General features: G+C 38.5%; 1 protein-coding gene across 4 annotated transcripts in view; it reads left to right on the top strand.

Annotated features, from left to right (window-relative positions):
- The window catches only part of FYB1 (FYN binding protein 1), a 178,296-nt gene that overhangs the window by 112,342 nt on the left and 50,420 nt on the right, over positions 1 to 15,534 (top strand). For all 4 annotated transcript variants that reach the window (XM_032626744.1, XM_032626745.1, XM_032626746.1 and 1 more), the window contains one exon: positions 12,934 to 13,090. In XM_032626744.1, the coding sequence (XP_032482635.1) occupies positions 12,934 to 13,090 (157 nt within the window). The remainder of the gene's footprint in view (positions 1 to 12,933; positions 13,091 to 15,534) is intronic.

Here is a 15,534-nt window from a genome sequence, read left to right on the forward strand (position 1 = left end):
CAAGCACAATAAAGGTATAGAAGTGGCAAATATAGACTTGTGTTCCAAGAAGTGTGGCTGTGAATGGAAGGAAAAAAAGCAGCTGGTAACTAGAGTGGGGGACAAAGAAGAAAGGATATTGTGTTTCTTTAGAGTAGAGGAGATCAAACCATGTTTAAGATGGGAAGTGCATCGTAAAGGATGAAACACAGTCCAGAGCACATAGTAGTTTCATAATAAATGTTTCTTACCTGATGCAAGTGAGGGAGTTGGTGATTAATGAAGCAGGGTCTATAAGGAAGCGGGTACTAATACGAACCAAGAATGGCAGCTAGTATTGGTAAGACTGATGTTTTTCCAGAGAATCAGTGGTAAAGGAAATGAGGGAAGCAAGATGTAAGGAGACTTTAAGTTAGAATGAAGGCTAAGTGGGAATGGTCAGGTAGAGTGTTCTCCATGCTGTTAGTAAAACAAGAGGTAAGAAAATCTGTGGTGACTGAGGAAGGCATGAGTAGGGTCCGGTAATGTGGAGAACTTTGAAACCACTATTATGGTAAACGTGAAAAGATCTCAGTGAGACTCCATCCTGAAAAAGCCCATGTTTAGTTAGGTGTAAATGACTGTGCACGGGCAGGCAACTGCTAGAGGTTCCATCAGGTGTGCGTTTAGATTGTTCTTAGTGCAGAATTCACCAGTCCAGATTCTGGAAATGCCATACAATTGCTAGAGCTTTTCATCCTGTCTGGATGGGCAATAGCCATATGCTTATCCAGGCCTAGAGAAAATAAAAGTTATTCCATGTTGCCAGTTCAATGGCTAAATCTTGGGGCAGGCACATAATAATTCCCAAATAAATAAATGACCTTATATAAATGATTTTAAAGTATTTCAAGTCAGGATAACTTAGTAGTGATTTTATTTGTGGCACCCCCCCCATCGTTGTGTGATCATCTTTTATGTTCATATAATGCTTCAGACTTTTCAAGATGCTTTCATACATATCAGCTCACCTAATCCTTAAACCTATGTGAAGTAGTTGGGGTCATATCACTCCCTTTTGACAGCTGGAAAATCTAAATCACGTGGAAGTTAAATGATTTGCCAACGACAAAGAGCTCTTTGGTGACAGAGCTGGTGGTAAAATTAAAGTTTTCTAATTCCTGGTTCAGTTCTAAGACATCCCAGCAAAACCATAATTAGAAATTAGGTCTAGAGTCAGGGTTTTATGGCAATTGGGTGATAGTGTCTTTGGTTTTGTAGAGGAATCCATGGATTAAAAAGGAAATCCAGAACCACAACTCAAGATGCTCCTTAGACGCCTTGGGACATGAAGGTTACAAGCACCTTCTTAATCAAAAGTCATAAATGTCAGAATCTGTGGGGTAGATTTCCCGAGTCCTCATAGATATTTGTGTTACAAGATTATTGTGACAATATCAGGAACCAGTATTTAGTTGTCAAAAAAATCTAAAGTGCAAAGTTTGTGAAATAATACGATTTCCATTTTCTATAACATGAGTACATTACCACCATCACCATTTCTTCATTAATCACCCCCTCCCCTTCTCCACATCTCTTCTTTCCTTCCCGCTCAACTCTGTCTTTCCATTTATAGTTTTTTTCTTTTTTCACATTTATTTTATTTATTTATTTATTTTGGCTGTGTTGGGTCTTTGTTGCTGCACACGGGCTTTCTCTAGGTGCGGTGAGTGGGAGCTACTCTTCGTTGCAGTTCAAGGACTTCTCATTGCAATGGCTTCTCTTGTTGTGGAGCACAGGCTCTAGGCACACAGGCTTCAGTAGTTGTGGCACCCGGCCTTCAGTAGCTGTGGCACGTGGGCTCAGTAGTTGTGGCTCATGGGCTCTAGAGCGCAGGCTCGGTAGTTGTGGTGCACGGGCCCAGCCGCTCTGGAGCAAGTGGGATCCTCCCGGACCAGGGCCTGAACCTGTGTCCCCTGCATTGGCAGGTGATTCCCAACCACTGCGCCACTATGGAAGCCCCCCATTTATAGTTTTAAATCCTGACATAATGTCACCACTTTGGGTAGTTTGTGGTTCAGTGAACCTGGAGCCACCCTTCAGGGCAAGGCCAGATAACCCCTAGGCACATGGAAGCCTCTCCCAGTAGTTTGCTCCTGGTAAAATGACCCTTGTGTTCCACCCATCCAGGCCGGCCTGAGCCAGGGCACATGACTTGCACAAGACCTCTTCTGAGCTTCCAAAATTAAAGAGAATGAAGTTTGAATCAGAGGTTGTTAACTTCCCAGATTCTTGAGAGTTGTTTTCCTGCTCTAGAAGGTTTTGCAAGTTCTCTCCCCTTCATTCCCAACTCTCCCCAGTTTTTCTGTAACCAGTATGAACTGTTCCCTACTATAAGTACAGTGAGTTCTATTAGTCACATTTTTAAAATTATGTCTAAGAATTTTATTATCAAAATTACATCTCTTGTGGAAGTTCAAGTGTTACAGCAAGGTGTAAGTCAAGCTCCCATTCAGCTTTTTAGCAAAATGCTCAGTATCTCCTTGAAGCCTTGGGCTCCAGTTAAAAGACCCAAGAACACAGTTCCTGAATCTGACTTGGGATGAGAGTGGGCAGTAGGATGCATATTCACCTGATTAGCTCACTGCCACTGAGCTGTCCTATACTGTCCAAGAGACTAGCTCTGCCTACTGCTATGAGGCCCATATCCCTACACAAACTTGTCATTCTTTGGGGAAGAAATTCCAAATTGTCTTTTCAATTCTTGTAAAGCCACAGACTACCTAGGCAATATCCCCTGAGACTTGGGGGATAAGATATATATATATATATATATATATATATATATATATATATATATATATACACACACATACACAAACACATATAGATAGATAGATGGATAGATAAATGGATGGATGGATGGATAGATAGATAGATAAACAGATAGATCAGAGTTTTGTGTGTTAGGTCTCAAATTTTACATTTCTATTTCTTGATGCCCACCAAATTCTAAACTTGTTGTTCTTTCCCTTTATTTTATTTATTTCATATCTTTTAAATCCTTTCATGATTTTATTTCAAACTCCTCAATTCCAATTCATGAGACTTTTTTTTTTTTCCTGTCAGCCCACATCAGTCATCCATCTTTGGGGGCCCATTTTCCACTAACTCCTGAATATCTACTTTCCTCCTATCTGGTTTCCAAGATCAAATTCTGAAACATATATCCAAAACACCAATATATTTGAATTCCTTTACAGATTACTTTATAGTCTCCAGAGCTAGTACTGCCCTAATGAAACTGAAAACAGTTGTCAAAACTGCACTAAGAGGAGAAGTACCAATTAGAAAAGCCGGACTTACAAAAATGAGTTAATATGTCCATTGGAACATATCACTAATTTCCATTTCATCACTTTGAGGGCATGAGCAGAACATAGCAGAAAGGGCACAGACATCATAAGAAATCAACTAAGGTTCAAATACTGGCTGAGTTTGAATTCCACCTCTATTGCTTACTGACTTTCTGATCTTGGGTAGTTTTCTTAATTATCAAATGGAAGCTAGATAATAATATATACCCAAAAGAATGTTATGAAAGTTAAATAAAATTCCATATGCAAAATGCCTAAAACGGTTCCTAGCAAAAAAGTGATTTATTAATGTTATCATTAATCTCAGAAATTTCCTATAGATTTATTGTTTCTGTTTCTTCTTTACTTGCTTTATTATAATTCAATATCCACACTTTTCTTTCCATCACATCAGACTAGATTTTTGTTTTTGAGAATTCCAATATTACTAATTATATTTTGGTATATTTTATAAAGTCCACATTAAGATTTTAGAGCTAATCATATTATAGTAAGGTAAGTCTACCTGTTTTTTTCCCCCTGAAATACTAAGATGCTTTTCCTTAGAATTATTTTGTATACATGCAAATATATTCCCTGTAGTATTTGAAAGTGACCATAAATTTTGCAAAGCAAGGGCTTCCCTGGTGGTGCAGTGGTTGAGAATCTTTCTGCTAATGCAGGGGACACAGGTTTGAGCCCTGGTCTGGGAGGATCCCACATGCCGCAGAGCAACTAGGCCCGTGAGCCACAACTACTGAGCCTGCGCGTGTGGTGCCTGTGCTCCGCAACAAGAGAGGCCGCGATAGTGAGAGGCCCGCGCACCGCGATAAAGAGTGGCCCCCACTTGCCACAACTAGAGAAGGACCTCGCACAGAAACGAAGACCCAACACAGCAAAAATAAATAAATTAATTAATAAATTCCTACCCCCAACATCTAAAAAAAAAAAAAATCCTATTAACCAAATGATCACTGTATGAATACATGTTTTTTTAAAAAAAAAATTTTGCAAAGCAAAACATTCCACTGCTAAATACTAGTGTAACATAGAAAGACTTTAGCATGTGTTCTCCCAAACTTAATGAGGAATAAGACACTTACACAGTTTAGTGTCTCATTAAACCTGTCAAATTATCTCTAACAATATTCCAAAAGTAAAAAAAAAATCCAACCAATCCCTCTCCATCTCCCAGCCTTGCTTTCCTCTGGTTTTGCTGTACCCTCAGGCAAGCCCTCTGGTGGTGGTGGTGAGATGGCTGCAGAATTCCCAGAGGACCCCCTTGGCGTTCCAAGTCCAGTGGAAAAGCAGTGACACCCCTTTCTGGGCAGTTCAAGTTATTCTACCCAGGGGAGGGAGAGTAGATGCTGGGCAGGCAGAAGAGCAGGGGCGCATCCCAGATGCCCATAAGAAAGCTGCACCGTAAGGCTTGTGGGGCTTTCAGGATCTTAGTTGCCCCACCAGGGATCGAACTCGGGCCCCTGGCAATGAAAGCATGGAGTCCTAACCACTGAACCACCAGGGAATTCCCAAGAATTTACTAATTGAACTAGAGAAAAAGTAGTAAGAATTTACTAATTGAACTAGAGAAAAAGTAGTAAGTCCTATATATCAAAAAAAAAATAACTTTATGACAAAAATGAACTAGACAAAAAAAAAAAAAATATATATATATATATATATATTTTTTTTTTTTTTGGTACACGGGCCTCTCACTGTTGTGGCCTCTCCCGTTGCGGAGCACAGGCTCCGGACACGCAGGCCCAGCGGCCATGGCTCACGGGCCTAGCTGCTCCGCGGCATGTGAGATCTTCCCGGACCGGGGCATGAACCCACGTCCCCTGTATTGGCAGGCAGACTCTCAACCACTGCACCACCAGGGAAGCCCTAGACAAAATATTTTTAACATAAATGTAATCAGTTAAAAATTTTTATTTACCAGATTTATAAGGGAACTAATTCTCCCCACCTCAACCCAAAAACATAGGTGCCAAAAGAGAAAATGAGCTATTCCTGTGAGATTTGCACCTTGCAAGAAGTGTCACAAGTCAGGGGTGCAGGGGCTGAGCAATTTTGAAAACTCCAAGAGGACTGTGAGAGAAAGGAGAGAGGGTAGTATTTTTAATAATCACCATAAGTGAAAAATTTTGGAGAGAGGCAGAAATATCTAAAAGGAATTTGGAAGGTTTTTGTACAGTCTATAAATAGTAGAAAAGTGGTTGCCAGGGGCTGGAATGGGGGGAAAAAAGGAAGAAGTGGTTGGTCAAAGGGTAGAAACTTTCAGTTATGAGATGTGTAAAGTCAGAGGATCTAAAATAAAACATGGTGACTACAGTTGATAACAGTGTATTGCATAACTGAAATTTGCTAAAAGAACTTAAATATTCTCACCACCAACCCTAAAAAAGGTCAATATGTGAGGTGATGGATGTTAACTAACTTGATGGGGGGAAACCTTTCACAATATATATGTATATCAAATCATCATATATACACTTTAAACAACTTACAATTTTATTTGTCAATTATACATACAAACTGGGGGTGGGGGGAGGTAGGGAAAGAAATGGAATATTCAAAAAGCCATGTCGAGTGTATGAGGGGAGGAACCAAGATGGCGGAGTAGAAGGAAGTGCTCTCACTCCCTCTTGCGAGAACACCAGAATCACAACCAGCTGCTGGACAATCATCAACAGGAAGACACTAGAACTCACCAAAAAAGACACCCCAGATCCAAAGAAAAAGGAGAAGCCACAATGAGATGGTAGGAGGGGCGCAATCACAGTCAAATCAAATCCCATAACTGCTGGTGGGTGACTCACAGACTAGAGAACACTTATACCACAGGAGTCCACCCACTGGAGTGAAGGTTCCAAGCCCCACATCAGGCTTCCCAACCTGGGGGTCCAGCAACAGGAGGGGGAATTCCTAGGGAATCACACTGTGAAGCCTAGTGAGAATTGTTCGCAGGACTTTGACAGGACTGGAGGAAACAGAGACTCCGCTCTTGGAGGGCACACACAAAGTAGTATGCGTATCGGGACCCAGGGGAAGGATCAGTGACCCCAGGGGGACTGAATCAGACCTACCTGCTAGTGTTGGAGGGTCTCCTGCTGAGGTGGGGGATGGCTGTGGCTCACCATGGGGACAAGGACACTGGCAAAAGAAGTTCTGGGAAGTACTCCTTGGCGTGAGCCCTCCCAGAGTGTGTCATTAGCCCCACCAAAGAGCCCAGGTAGGCTCCTCAGGCAAAACAACCAACAGGGAGGGAACCCAGCCCCACCCATCAACAGTCAAGTGGATTAAAGTTTTACTGAGCTCTGCCCACCACAGCAACAGTCAGCTCTACCCATCACAAGTCCCTCCCATCAGGAAACTTACACAAGCCTCTTAGATAGCCTCATTCACCAGAGGGAAGACAGCAGAAGCAAGAACTAAAGTCCTGCAGCCTGTGGGAAAAAAACCACATTCACAGAAAGACAGACAAGATGAAAAGTCAGAGGGCTATGTATCAGATGAAGGAACAAGGTAAAACCCAAGAAAAACAACTAAATGAAGTGGAGGTAGGCAACCTTCCAGAAAAAAAATTCAGAATAATGATACTAAAGATGATTCAGGACCTTGGAAACAGAATGGAGGTAAAGATCGAGAAGATTCAAGAAATGTTGAACAAAGACCTAGAAGAATTAAAGAACAAACAAACAGAGATGAACAATACAATAACTGAAATGAAAACTACACTAGAAGGAATCAATAGGAGAATGACTGAGGCAGAAGAATAGATAAGTTACCTGGAAAAAAGAATGGTGGAATTCACTGCTGTGGAACAGAATACAGAAAAAAGAATGAAAAGAAATGAAGACAGCCTAAGAGACCTCTGGGACAACATTAAATGCAACAACATTCGCATTATAGGGGTCCCAGAAGGAGAAGAGAGAGAGAAACGACCAGAGAAAATATTTGAAGAGGTTATAGTCGAAAACTTCCCTAACATGGGAAAGCAAATAGCCACCCAAGTCCAGGAAGCGCAGTGAGTCCCATACAGGATGAACCCAAGGAGAAACACACCAAGACACATAGTAATCAAATTGGCAAAAACTAAAGACAGAGAAAAATTATTGAAAGCAGCAAGGGAAAAATGACAAATAACATACAAGAGAACTCCCATAAGGTTAGCAGCTGATTTCTCAGCAGAAACTCTACAAGCCAGAAGGGAGTGTCATGTTATACTTAAAGTGATGAAAGGGAAGAACTTACAACTAAGATTACTCTACCCAGCAAGGATCTCATTCAGATTCAATGGAGAAATCAAAAGCTTTACAGACAAGCAAAAGCTAAGAGAAATCAGAACTACCAAACCAGCTCTACAACAAATGCTAAAGGAACTTCTCTAACTGGGAAACACAAGAGAAGAAAAGGATCTACAAAAACAAACCCAAAACAATTAAGAAAATCGTCATAGGAATATACATATTGATAATTACCTTAAACATGAATGGATTAAATGCTCCAACCAAAAGACACAGGCTTGCTGAATGGATACAAAAACAAGACCCATATATCTGCTGTCTACAACAGACCCACTTCAGACCTTGGGACACAAACAGACTGAAAGTGAGGGGATGGAAAAGATATTCCATGCAAATGGAAATCAAAAGAAAGCTGGAGTAGCTATACTCATATCAGATAAAATAGAGTTTAAAGTAAAGAAAGTTACAAGAGACAAGGAAGGACACTAAATAATGATCAAGGGATCAATCCAAGAAGAAGATATAACAAATATAAATATATATGCACCCAACATAGGAGCACCTGAATGCATAAGGCAACTGCTAACATCTATAAAAGAAGAAATCGAGAGTAAAACTATAATAGTGGGGGACTTTAACACCTCACTTACACCAATGGACAAATCATCCAAAATGAAAATAAACAAAAAACCAGAAGCTTTAAATGATACAATAGACCACATAGATTTAATTGATATTTATACAACATTCCATCCAAAAACAGCACATTACACTTTCTTCTCAAGTGTGCACAGAGCATTCTCCAGGATAGATCACATCATGGGTCACAAATCAAGCCTCAGTATATTTAATAAAATTGAAATCAAATCAAGCATCTTTTCTGACCACAAACCTATGAGATTAGAAATGAATGACAGGGGAAAAAAATGTAAAAAAAAACAAACACATGTAGGCTACACAATACGTTACTAAACAACCAAGAGATCACTGAAGAAATCAAAGAGGAAATCAAAAAATACCTAGAGGCAAATTACAATGAAAACCCGACTCTCCAAAACCTATGGGTTACGGCAAAAGCAGTTCTAAGAGGGAAGTTTATAGCTATACAAGCATACTTCAAGAAACAAGAAAAATCTCAAGTAAACAATCTAACCTTACACCTAAAGGAAATACAGAAAGAACAACAAACAAAACCCAAAGTTAGCAGTAGGAAAGAAATCATAAAGACCAGAGCAGAAATAAATGAAATAGAAACAAAGAAAACAATAGCAAAGATCAATAAAACTAAAAGCTGGTTCTTTGAGAAGATAAACAAAATTGATAAACCATTAGCCAGACGCATCAAGAAAAAGAGGGAGAGGACTCAGATCAATAAAATTAGAAATGAAAAAGGAGAAGTTACAACAGACACACAGAAATACAAAACATCCTAAGAGAGTACTATAAGCAACTCTATGCCAATAAAATGGACAACCTGGAAGAAATGGACAAATTCTTAGAAAGGTATAACCTTCCAAGACTGAACCAGGAAGAAACAAGAAATATGAACAGATCAATCACAGGAAATAAAATTGAAACTCTGATTAAAATTTTTCTGACAAACAAAAGTCCAGGACCACGTGGCTTCACAGGTGAATTCTATCAAACATTTAGAGAAGAGTAACACCCATCCTTCTCAAACTCTTCCAAAAAATTGCAGAGGAAGGAACACTCCCAAACTGATTCTATGCGGCCACCATCACCCTGATACCAAAACCAGACAAAGATACTACAAAAAAAGAAAATTACAGACCAATATCACTGATGAATATAGATTCAAAAATACTCAACAAAATACTGCAAACACAATGCAACAACACATTGAAAGGATCATACACCATGATCAAGTGGGATTTATCCCAGGGATGCAAGGATTCTTCAGTATGTGCAAATCAATCAATGTAATACACCATATTAGTAAATTGAAGAATAAAAACCATATGATCATCTCAATAGATGCAGAAAAAGCTTTTGACAAAATTCAACACTGATTTATGATAAAAACTCTCCAGAAAGTGGGCATAGAGGGAACCTACCTCAACATAATAAAGGCCATATATGACAAACCCACAGCACACATCATTCTCAATGGTGAAAAACTGAAAGCGTTTACTCTAAGATCATGAAGAAGCCAAGGATGTCCACTCTCACCACTATTATTCAACATAGTTTTGGAAGTCCTAGCCATGGCAATCAGAGAAATAAAAGGAATACAAATTGGAAAAGAAGAAGTAAAACTGTCAGTGTTTGCGGATGACATGATACTATACGTAGTGAATCCTAAAGATGCCACCAGAAAACTACTGGAGCTAATCAATGAATTTGTTAAAGTTGCAGGATACAAAATTAATGCACAGAAATCTCTTGCATTCCTATACACTAATAATGAAAAATCTGAAAGAGAAATTAAGGAAACACTCCCATTTACCATTGCAACAAAAAGAATAAAATACCTAGGAATAAACCTACCTAGGGAGACAAAAGACCTGTATGCAGAAAACTATAAGACACTGATGAAGGAAATTAAGGATTATACCAACAGATGGAGAGATATACTATATTCTTGGATTGGAAGAATCAATATTGTGAAAATGACTATACCACCCAAAGCAATCTACAGATTCAATGCAATCCCTATCAAATTACCAGTGGCGTTTTTTATGGAACTAGAACAAATCATCTTAAATTTTGTATGGAGACACAAGAGACCCCGAGCAGCCAAAGAAGTCTTGAGGGAAAAAAACAGAGCTGGAGGAATCAGACTCCCTTACTTCGGACTATACTACAAAGCTACAGTAATCAAGACAATATGGTACTGGTACAAAAACAGAAATATAGATCAATGGAACAAGATAGAAAGCCAAGAGATAAACCCACGCACCTATGGTCAGCTAATCTATGACAAAGGAGGCAAAGATATACAATGGAGAAAAGACAGTCTCTTCAATAAGTGGTGCTTGGAAAATTGGACAGCTACAAGTAAGAGAATGAAATTAGAACACTCCCTAACACCATATACAAAAATAAATTCAAAATGGATTTGAGACCTAAATGTAATGCTGGACACTATAATACTCTTAGAGGAAAACATAGGAAGAACACTCTCTGACATAAATCACAGCAAGATGTTTTTTGATCCACCTCCTAGAGTAATGGAAATAAAACCAAAAATAAACAAATGGGACATAATGGAACTTAAAAGCTTTTTCACAGCAAAGGTAACCATAAACAAGACGAAAAGACAACCCTCAGAATGGGAGAAAATATTTGCAAAGGAATCAATGGACAAAGGATTAATCTCCAAAATATATAAACAGCTCATGCAGCTCAATATTAAAGAAACAAACAACCCAATCCAAAAATGAGCAGAAGACCTAAATAGACATTTCTCCAAAGAAGACATACAGATGGCCAAGAAGCACATGAAAAGCTGCTCAACATCACTAATGATTAGAGAAATGCAAACCAAAACTACAATGAGGTATCACCTCACACCAGTTAGAGTGGGCATCATCAGAAAACCTACAAACAACAAATGGTGGAGAGGGTGTGGAGAAAAGGGGACCCTCTTGCACTGTTGGTGGGAATGTTAATTGATATAGCTACTATGGAGAACAGTATGGAGGTTCCTTAAAAAACTAAATATAGAACTACCATATGACCCAGCAATCCCACTACTGGGCATATACTCAGAGAAAACCATAATTCAAAAAGACACATGCACCCCACTGTTCATTGCAGCACTATTTACAATAGCCAGGTCATGGAAGCAACCTAAATGCCCATCAACAGACGAATGGATGAAGAAGATGTGGTATTTATATACAATGGAGTCTTACTCAGCCATAAAATGGAACAAAATTGAGTCATTTGTTGAGACATGGATGGACCTAGAGCCTGTCATACATAGTGAAGTAATTCAGAAAGAGAAAAATAAATATCATATATTAATGCATGTATGTGGAACCTAGAAAAATGGTACAGATGAACTGGTTTGCAGGGAATATTTGAGACACAGATGTAGAGAACAAACGTATGGACACCAAGGGTGGAAAACCACGGAGTGGGGGGATGGTGGTGTGCTGAATTGGGCGATTGGGATTGACATGTATACACTGATGTGTATAAAATTGATGACTAATAAGAACCTGCAGTATAAAAAAAAAACAAAAAAACAACAACTAATACTAAACTTTCTTTGGGTTATTTGTATGGAAATATGTTAATATAAATGTTTTAGATGTTACATGAAACTTCTAAAAATCTTATATGTTCTGGTATAAAGTTATAAATCATAATTCTAGTTATTACTTTAAAATGTAAAATGTATATCTCAGAAATAAATAAATTTCCTTGTCAATTGCATTATTATGAACTTTCTTCAAATCTTTAAACCGTGGTCATTTTTAAGTCTTTTGTCATTTACAGACATTTCTGAGTGTACTCTGATGCTTTTGCAAAAGTGTTCCTATAAAAGGGTTTCATCTTCAAGGAATTTATGAAAAGCCTCTGACAAGTACAGGTTTCTGGTAACTGACTATACTGCTGAACTGAATGAATGAGCATTTTCAGAACTCTAAAGGAAACCTGATGAATTCATAAAAGTGCTAACAAAAGATCAAGATAAAAACAAATTAATTACATGGGACTGAGTGAACTGATGTGGATGATTATAATTTTTGTGACTTTCTGTTTGAATTAAAAAAAAGAAATCCCACAAGGACTCAGAGGCAAAAAATATACAAATCAATTTTCACTGCAAAGTAAAGGAGCTGTTACAGTGGAGGATTACTGGACTGAATGTCAATATTATGACACAGTATGAGTATTTTTCATGTTTGGTAATTGCAACCGTTGTTGCTTTTGTTGTGGTCATCCATTTACAATGCTTGGTGTCAGTTTATTTATCTCTTGTAAAAATAAAATACAGTGTGTGTGTGTGTGTGTGTGTGTGTGTGTGTGTGTGTGTGGAAAAAAATGAACTTAAAAAGAAAAATAAGAAGGAAAAACAAATGACTTTATGAGGGCAAGAGTGTTGAGGAGGATTCAGAGAATCATAATGCTATAGAGATTTTGTAAGCATTTAAGAATAAAAATATGTAGATCTTTTAATTGTGTAAATATAAAAGCTGGTATGCAGAAAGAAAATAAAAAAGCCATGTCACATGATACTGAGAGTATTAAACTCTTTACAGCATTAATTAGAATAATTAGAATGCATTTCTTACATATTTATGTTTAAAATCCTCATTTCTACATACTTGGAATAGCCAGTTCTTATAGTTTGAAGATTTGTCTTAATTCACAGTATTTTTTGCTTTGCTTCTTAGGTACCAGCAAGGTCTCAACGTCCTACTCAACAACTTCCCTACCACCACCTCCACCATCCCATCCAGCCTGCCAGCCACCATTGCCAGCATCTCACCCAACACAATCGGCAGTCCCAAGTCTACCTCCCAGAAACATTAAACCTCCCTTAGATCTCAAGTAAGCAAAAGGTTATCTTGCCATTTCTTTGTCAGTCTCTTGCCATGGATTTTCAAACTATGTTTGGCTGAATGCTGTGGGTTCCATGGTAAGCTAATGGATCCACAAAGATGAGCAGTTGGTAGGGGGAGAAGATGGCTGAGCGAGCTGCTCTCACACACCATACCTTTGAGCAACTCTTATTTCTCTGTTTTTTCAGTGGTTTTCCCCTTAAGAGTTCATCTGAAGAAATTTTCCAGTGCCTTTTTAGAAGTTCTGAAGCATTCTTCAGGTCAGCACCACCACCATCACCATTAGCATCACCACAACCACCATTAACATCATCACCACCATTATCATCACCAACACCACAGCCATCACCACCATCACCATTATCATCATCACCACCACCATCATTATCATCACCACCAGCACCATCATTGCCATCATCACCGCTATCACAACCACCATCACCACCATTATCATCACCACCACCACCACCATATTTTACTCACTGCCTATGATGTGCTAGGCACGTTACATGTATAATCCTTATAACTTTATTGAGTGGATAGTGTTATCATCCTGTCACAGATGAGTAAATGGAACTTTACAGAGGCTAAGTAACTTCTCCAAATGTGAGTCAATGTCAGTCTGAGTCCAAAGAAAATGTGAGCTTTTAACCACTCTGCTAAATAACCTCCTTTAAGTAAAAAATGGAGATTTTCTCTGAATAGTCAGATTTTTGACTGTGTATTAAAACACTAGGAAACTTATTCAAGCCCACTCTCACTTTTCTTAGATGGTAGTTTTAGAAATGTCAAAACTGTATGGGTTGTATGCACGGGCTCTTTATCCGTGATTTACCAGAATAGCTGGTTGAGGAAAAAGCAAGCAGAAGCTTGGGATAGATGAAATGTTTTAAAAAGAAATAGCCAGACGATGGCAAGCATAGATTCCTTTGGCAAGTCAGAGTAGATCTTCCGTTTCCTCTTCTAGAAAATTGTTTTGCATGATTCTCCTTTACCACAAGTAAGTAATATGCCAAAATATTTAGCTACGTTTGTTTTTCCTTCACTTCAATCCCCTATCAGATTGATATTCATTACATTTAAAGTACTTAATATCCTTAATCCTTCTGATAAAATCTATTAATATCAAAATCCGATTGACAGCTTTCCTTTAATGCTGATGATTACAATTTAGAGCAGGGGTTGAAAACATGTTTGCCATGGGTAGCCACCACTATGTTTCACTTTATTAGGCTTTGGGTCGGGGGTGTGGTTAAAGGCATAACTTCAACTAACTAGAAGGTGTTAGAGCAGCTTAGTGGCTACAATCCTCTGTATAAGCTGCACTGTGCATTTATGTTAACTACATGCCCTTCCAGGCATTTGAGTTTATGAATCCTAATTTATGATTACCAGCTACCAAATAAAGAGTGTTAGCCATCTGCCTACTAAGATATGTGTCAAATAAATATTAGTTTAATTAAAATAACTAATAGGTGTTCTTATATACACTTGATTTCTGTGTAAATTACTTTCCTTTCACATGTATTAAATCCTGTGTCTTTTTCCTAATTTTGTTCTTACTCTGATGAATTTAACCCATTAGATTTCGATCTTAGTACTTTTGAATTTTATTATATGACTCTATCCCAGCTCCTGGCTTCAGTTAGGCTTCTGGATCCTGTTTAATTCTAGTGAGAAATTTCAGTAAATAGCTTGAGCATGAATTCCTGATAATTTCTAAGGCATAAAGACTGGTAGTTCTTTGATTGAAGAAATCATGGAGAGGAGGAGGGTTTGGCATTATTCCTGCTGTTTGGGAGTCCCCAAGACCACCCATATGATTGATGATCCACTAAAAGGACACACGGGACTCAGAACATAGTAGTACTCATGGCTAAGATTTATCCCACTCCCACTCTCCTTCTAAACCTGGCAGTGGACAGAGTAGGACTGCTCTTTTCTCCATGTACAAAAATGCAATACAAGTGTAATGTTGCTTCTCAGGAAAGCCTTTTAGAGGCAGCTTTTACTGAAAGCTGGCACCTAGACACCTTCTGCCTAGCAACTACCAAAATACCAGACTTCTAGAAGGAAAGCAGGTGTTCACCGTAAGTCATGTTGTTTATACAATCTAGGCACAGCAAAGCATTCTTATCATTAGGCAACTTTTCCTATCAGTGCAGGAAATGCTTTCGGAGCTGAGTTCCCAGTTACAAACTAACAGCCCATTTTGATAGAAGATTCTTTTAAAAATAGCAACTTCAGGCCTGCTATGATAACTCTTTTCTGTAAACCTACACCCTAGAATCCACTGTGATAAGGTGGAGAATAAAAAGTTATAAAAAGAAGAAAGGATTTCAAAAAGAGACCAGTAGCCTGGACTACAACATCATACCAATGCTGGTCAATTTCCCAACTTTGTAGGAAATTCGTACAAAGTTGAAAAGAGCC

This window comes from Phocoena sinus, chromosome 3, assembly GCF_008692025.1.
Source record: "Phocoena sinus isolate mPhoSin1 chromosome 3, mPhoSin1.pri, whole genome shotgun sequence".
In the NCBI taxonomy this organism is placed as follows: domain Eukaryota; kingdom Metazoa; phylum Chordata; class Mammalia; order Artiodactyla; family Phocoenidae; genus Phocoena; species Phocoena sinus.